The sequence below is a fragment of the Macrotis lagotis genome, chromosome 1 (assembly GCF_037893015.1).
Source record: "Macrotis lagotis isolate mMagLag1 chromosome 1, bilby.v1.9.chrom.fasta, whole genome shotgun sequence".
Taxonomy (NCBI): Eukaryota; Metazoa; Chordata; class Mammalia; order Peramelemorphia; family Peramelidae; genus Macrotis; species Macrotis lagotis.
This window is the reverse complement of record NC_133658.1, coordinates 274,893,036-274,899,980: the sequence shown is the minus strand read 5'-3', so window position 1 is coordinate 274,899,980 and position 6,945 is coordinate 274,893,036. Positions and strand designations below refer to the sequence as shown.

Genomic DNA, 6,945 nt, shown 5'->3' with positions numbered 1-6,945 from the left:
GTCAAACCCAATTTCTTCATTCTCTAGGGCTGATATTTTCCCATTTGTGAATCTTTCTCTCAGTATTCCAGAAAGCAGCATCTTAAGTACATGCATTTCAGGGAGCTTGCTCATCCAGGCTAGAAAGTTTATGAAGCTTCTCTTCCTTTTTCTTGACTCCCATCAACTCCTACTCTGCACAGCATTGTTTTGTGCCTCATCTTGTACCCGTATCTTATATTTATATTATGTCACAGATATACGTGCACATGATACTTTCTCTACTAAACCTGTGAGTTCCCCTTGGAACTGAAGGGAGTGAATCACTTCCAACCTTGCCTTTCCTTTGGTTTTTAGCACTTGACCCTGAAAACAGTAAAGATGTGCATGTTTAATTGAATTTCTCAAACCTTTCTGCAGGTTGATGCAGTATCTTGTGCTCTATATGCTTGGAAATCATTTGAGGTTCCCTGCTTCAGATTATATAATAGATCCTACTTTAGATACCTGAACTGCCTTCTTCAAGAATAAAGGATGGTTATACCATAATGACCAGAATGACCCTGGTTGTAGTGCTTCTGTCAGGTGGAAGAGGGCAGCATTATCACAGGGAAACTTTAATGCTCAAGTGCAAGTTTCTAGGCAATTTCTCATTTGTCTCACGCTATAGAGCAGAGAAATGACCAGCATTTAATGGAACTCCCAGGTACATCTACATACACCCATCACTCAGTCAGCTGAATTGGTCATGTCACTTTGAGATGTACTGAAAAAAAATGAGCACTTTGGACAGGATATCTAGACCATGATGGACCCTGTGGCCCATAATGGTTGTTTCAGCTGAATCAAGGTTCTGGAATCATCCCTGGAAATTTTGGTGGTAAGAGGATGCCCTCCCCAGAATCCCTGGAGGCTCCTTCAATCAGTCAACCAATCAATCTACAATGATTTATTTTTTACCTATGATTTGCCAGAATTTTGCTAAGTCCTTCAATTGACTGGTATCTCAAACTTCCAAATCAGAGACTCAAAGAATGTCCAGAAAGGTTCATTCAACAGTTTCTCCATGGTGGAAGCTTGACATTTTCTTCTGCTTCACCTCTCACAAAGAAATCTTGCTGATTCTGTCTCCTTATTCAGAGGGGGCTGGTGATTGGACTGAATCATGGAGAAAGCACTCAGGAAGGCCAGAGTTGAAAAACTTCCTTATGGTACTTGGGAGAAGGGAAAATTTCCCCCTTAAGGCTGAGCTCACTAAACTCTAGAAATTTGGATAAGAGAAATCAAAGGACCAACTTTGGATTTTAAGATGCTGGGCATAATGCAGAGAACTGAATTTGAAGTTGGAGAACCTAGTTTTAAGTCCAGATTCTGTTATTTGCTACTTATATTGCCTCAGGTAAGGCACCTAACATCTCTTGCTCTCAGTTTTCTTCATATATAAAATAAGGGAAAATCAGATTACATGAACCCTACATAAACTCTTTCCAACTATTCTATAAATCTACAATCTAGTTATTCCTTTCTCTACAGCAAAAATCTCCTAATGATCTTCCTATTGCCACTCCTACTCACTCCCATTCCAGTTCATATCAATATCTGATCTGTTTCTGCACCCATCCAAACATCTAGTAGTGTCATCTCTTTGCTTAAATTGTTGATGACCTCTTTCTCTATAAAAATTTAAAATTCTTTTTTTGCCTGAAATTCAAGGCCCCCTCTAATTTGTTACTACCCTATATTTTCAGCCTGATCTCATAATCACTTCCCTTCTATGATCTCTATAATTCAAACTGGGCTACTCTTCCCTTTCCATATCTTTTCTATATGATTTTCCTTTGTCTGGAATACCCTTCCTTTCATCTGTTAATTCTCTGCCTATTCTTTAAAGCTATTTTTGTTACCTCTTCTATGAAGCCTTTTCTGATCCTCCTGCTAGCTGTAACTTTTTTTCTTAGGCCTTCACATAGCACTTTGCTTAGTACTTAAAAAAAAGACTTATCAAGTATTATTGTGTATTAGTTATCTATTAATTTTTATCCTGCTATTAGACTTAGCTCTATGAAATTAGACTCCTCAGAGTATAATATTAGTACAATGCTCTGCAAATAGAAACTCTTAATAAATTCTTGTAGAATGTTAAAATCAACATTTCAATGAAATGAAATCCACATCTCTCATCAAATCCACCCCTATTTTTCAGATGAGGAAAATGAGACCCAGAGAGAGCAAGGTCAAATTAAAAACTGACCCCAGATCTCAGGGTTTTGTCCATCATATACCAGAATGGTGTTGTGATCATCCCTTCCCATCCCCCGCTCCCCTCACCTCCAAAGAAAGAACCTCTTTGGGGCCTCACACTTTAAGAGGCAGTTTTACTGGCACCCAAAAAGAGGGGCAGGATGAGGCAGGACAGGACTGGAGTCTAGAGCAGGCCAGTTGCTGTGGAGTAGAAAGCTCAGTCCCTTCCTGTCTTCCTCTCAGCTCCCTCTCCTCCACGCAACCCAGCTCTACAATGTCCATGGCAACTGGAAATCTTCAGCATCCAGTGGGCAGCAGTGAGTGGCTTCAACATTCTTCATATATTTCTGAGCCAGGAATATTGCAAGTCTCTTCTGTTGGATAGGGGATAGGTCCTCACCCACTCTCCAAGGGAAATCTGTGCCATGGGGGTTTGGGAAGATGCTTTGGTCCTTCCACTTTAATTTCTTTCTGGATTTATAGATCTTAGTCTTATAGTTCTGCAATATAGTCGAGCACCATTTACTATCCACACAATATTTCTGGCATATTTCAGCCTCTTGCTCTGGTTTAGCTGCCAGGAGCCAGTGTTTCACAGCCGCCATGGCTTCATCTGTCATCACTTTGGGGTACCTGTATTGTAATAGCTTCAGGAGCACGTTGTTGCCTCGATTCCCCTCCAGGTTGATGGAGCGGGGGCCCTGATCGCCGGAGTTCTCTGAGGAGAGAGCCTCGGTGTTGACCACTTCGTCCAATGTACGGCGGATGAGCAACACTGGCCCCGGATAACAGCACAGCTGCTCGGCCACATTGAGGTTGAAATGCTCCCGCACCGTGTGTTCTACCAGTCCCTTGCAGAAGGGGGGCAGCACTTTCAGGGCCAGTGGCATGAGGTCATCAAAGGGAGCGTCCAGCACCAGCGCGCCCAGCTGTTGGTAAGTCATGGTGGCCCACGTGGCAGCGAAGCTGCCAATGGACCAGCCGTAGATCACCACACACTCAGGGAGAAAGTTCAGTCGGTGCAGAGCGTACTTGACCACCACATCCATGGCGTTGGCGTCGTTCTGGGGTGAGGGCTCTCCGCTGCTGCCCGCGAAGCCCGGATGGTTCCAGCCCAGGACCGAGTAGCCGGCCTCCAGCGGCGCCGCCAGGCAGCCCATCTCGTAGAAGCCGGCGTTGCCCTCGCAGCAGATGACCAGGCGCAGCCCGCGCTCCCAGCGGCCCGGCCGCTCCCGCCGGTCCAGGAACATGGTGTCGATTTCGTTACCGTCGCAGGCCTTCAGCTTAGCCCGCTGTCCTTTGTACTTGTCCAGGAGGAGAGCCTGGCCCTCCAGCAGCAGCGGCAGCAGCGCTTTGGTGGTGAGGAACGTGGAGCCGGGATAGACGAGCCACCGGCCCAAGGAGTGTGCCAGGGCGTAGCTGGCCATCTGGAGGGGCAGGTCCCGAATCTGGGCTAGGAGATGGGTCTGGGAGCCACTGCGGCCGCCTTGCCGAGTAGCCTGCATCAGCAATACACCCCCGGCAGCCCCAGCGCCCTTCAGGGCCGGGGCCCCATGGCTTTGGCCCATGACTTCATCCCAGCGAAAGTCCACTGGCCAGTTTCTGAAATCATTGTAACTGCCGTCAATTAAAGTTTTAAACACTTGCCCAAATGCCTTCGCGAAACAATTCACACACATAAACAGCAACGGGCAGGGGCTTCCATAGCGGGGTAGGCTTAGGGATGGGGACAGGGATGGCATGGGGCAAGTAGTCAGGCTAGGGAGGTTTGAGGAGGCAGGGGGAAAGTCTAAAGAAGCCCCAAGAGACCGTCAAATGTCAGGCATCACCCTGGAAGAAGCCGTGGAATGGCTGGTCCGCTTCTGTGGTTTCCATACTTTCCCATTTTCCCCCATCTCAGAGTAGATGCGGCTCTGAGCTGGCCTGATCCTCTCAATCCCCTTATAGGAGCTGCCTTTATGACCTGTGCTGACTAAGTCATCAGTCAGGGGGCTCTGGAGGCAAGCCAAGGGGCAGTGATTTGGGTAATCAGCTTTGTGAATTAGCATTAGCCTAGAGCTGGTCAAAACAAAGAAAAAAGAAGGGAACTAAGAAGTTCTAGGTCATGAACTCTTAAAGTTTTGGGGACTGAGCAGATCTTGCTCCTTCAAAACATTTAACACCTCTTCAACTCACAAGACACAGTGAATAGAGTGCCAACCCTGGAGCCAAGAGGACCTGAGAATAGCTCCCCCCACTTACTAGTTTTGTAATCATGAAGTTTGCCTCAGTTTCCTTATCTGTAAAATGAGCATAAGAAGTAAATGTCAAACCACTTGAGAGAGGGATAGTTGATGTTTCAGATAGAGATCAGGAAGAATAGGATTTGAAGCCCACCTCAGACATATAACTGTGTGACCTTAGGCTAGTCAATTAATTTCTTGGGGCCTCAGTTTTCTCCTCCTAAAATGATGTCCTCTAAGGTCCCTTGCAGCTCTAAATCTATGAACTATAACCTTCTGTGTTGAGGCCTCTGAATGCTGGATTTAGAGTTGGAAACTTGGTTGGAATTTGAACTCTGCTATTTGCTATATATGTTACCTTGGACAAGTCATTTCCCCTCTGGGGTGTTGGAGAGTATACTACTTAATAGTTCCTTTCAACTCATGATTTTATGTCCTTATGATCCTCACAGTTTAACCTGGGTATATGGAACTATTTTTCTACATTTTTTTGACCTCCATTTTTTCCCCTTTTTCCTTATTTTTTCCCAATTACATGTAAAGAGAGTGTTCAGTATTCATTTTCTGTAACATTTTGAGTGCCACATTTTTCTTCCTCCTTCCCTTCCTTCCTCCCTTCCCCTGGATAATGAGTTAGTTAACTGATATAAGGTTATACATGTTCACAACTATGTTAAACATATTTCTGTATTAGTCATGTTGTGAAAGAAGAATCAGAACAAAATATGAAAAAACCCACAAGAGGGAAAAAAAACATGAAACAAATTTTAAAAATTGAAAATATCATGCTTTGGTCTATATCCAGACTCCATAGTTCTTTCTCTAGATGTGCATGGTATTTTTCATCATAAGTGTTTTAGTCTTTGATTATTGTACTGCTGAGAAGAGCTGTATCATAGCTGATCATCACACAATTTTACTATCAATGTATACAATGTTATAAGAATTTGTTTTTTAAAACTATTTTGATAATTGCAATTCAATGTGTTTTATTTTTTACATTTACATTTACATTTACATGATTCTGAGAAGGGATCCATAGTTGTTACCAGGCTGCCAAAGGTATCTCTGACACTCCAAAAAGGTTAAGAATCCTTCTATGGATTTAACTCTCTTCTGTACCTCTTTTCCTAGGTCTGATGGGCGTATTTGAGGGAGAGCCCTGGAATTTTACTTTTCCTTGAACAGTAGCTTCCAGAATCACAGAATTTGAGAGGTAAAAAGGACTTCATCCATCATCAAATTCAGGAAAGAATTCCCCTCTACAACATACTCCACAAGTGGTTGTCCTGACTCTGCTTGAAAAAGACCTCCAATGATCAGTGTTGGAAGGGATGCAGGAAATCTAGGACATTAATACATTATTGGTGGAGCTGTGAACTCATCCAACCTTTCTGGAGAGCAATTTGGAATTATGCCCAAAGGGCAACAAAAATGTGCATGCCCTTTGATCCAGCAATATCACTACTGGCTTTGTACCCCGAAGAGATGATGAAAAAGGGTAAAAACATCACTTGTACAAAAATATTTATAGCAGCCCTGTTTGTGCTGGCAAGGAATTAAAAATTAAGTGAATGTCCTTCAGTTGGGGAATGGCTTAACAAACTGTGGTATATGTATGTCATGGAACACTATTGTTCTGTTAGAAACCAGGAGGGACAAGATTTCAGGGAAGTTTGGAGGGATTTGCATGAGCTGATGCTGAGTGAGATGAGCAGAACCAGAAAAACACTGTACACCCTAATAACATAGTGGGGTGATAATCCACCGTGATGGACTTGCTCATTCCATCAGTGCAACAATCAGGGATAATTTTGTGCTATCTGCAATGGAGAATACCATCTGTATCCAGAGAAAGAATTGTGGACTTTAAACAAAGACCTAAGACTATTATCTTCAAATCAGAAAAAAAAACTTATCTTATTATGTAATTTTACTATTTCATATTTCATTTGTCTTTCTTAAGGATATGATTTTTCTCTCATCACATTCAACTTAGATCAACGTATACCATGAAAACAATGTAAACACTAACAGAATGCCTTCGGTGGGGGGTGGGGGGAGGGAAGCAAGAATGGGAGGAAAAATTGTAAAACTCAAAATAAATAAAATTTTTCTTTAAAAAAACGGGGCATCTAGGTGGTGACACTTAATAATTACCTAGCTGTGTGGCCTTGGGCAAGCCACTTAACCCCATTGCCTTGCAAAAAAACTAAAAAAAAAAACCTCCTAGGAAGCAAAATATATCACCCTTGATATAGCTCATTCCACTTTTGGACTGCCCTAATTTTTATGAAGTTTTCTCATATCAAGCCTAAAAATGCATTTTTGCAACATTCATGGATCTCTCCTGATTCTGCCCTCTCAGGTGAAACAGAACAAATCAAATCCTTCCTCTATATGGCAGTTTTTCAGAAAGGTGAAAGTTAGTCTATTCTCCTTACGTCTTCTCTTCAACAAACTACATATGCTTTATAGATCATGAACTCAAGAGATTTCACTA

The 6,945-nt window shown here is 42.9% G+C and overlaps 1 protein-coding gene across 1 annotated transcript; it reads right to left on the bottom strand.

Annotated features, from left to right (window-relative positions):
* Positions 1-2,337: 2,337 nt before the first annotated feature.
* ABHD16B (abhydrolase domain containing 16B) lies at positions 2,338-4,144 on the bottom strand. The gene has a single exon (XM_074227482.1). It carries the CDS (start codon positions 3,960-3,962, stop codon positions 2,490-2,492), a length of 1,473 nt encoding a protein of 490 aa, XP_074083583.1. The 5' UTR covers positions 3,963-4,144; the 3' UTR covers positions 2,338-2,489.
* Between the last annotated feature and the right edge of the window lie 2,801 nt (positions 4,145-6,945).

Coding starts and splice junctions, on each gene's coding strand:
- ABHD16B (XM_074227482.1), bottom strand. CDS start 3,962: ATGCCATCCCTGTCCCCATCCCTAAGCCTACCCCGCTATGGAAGCCCC.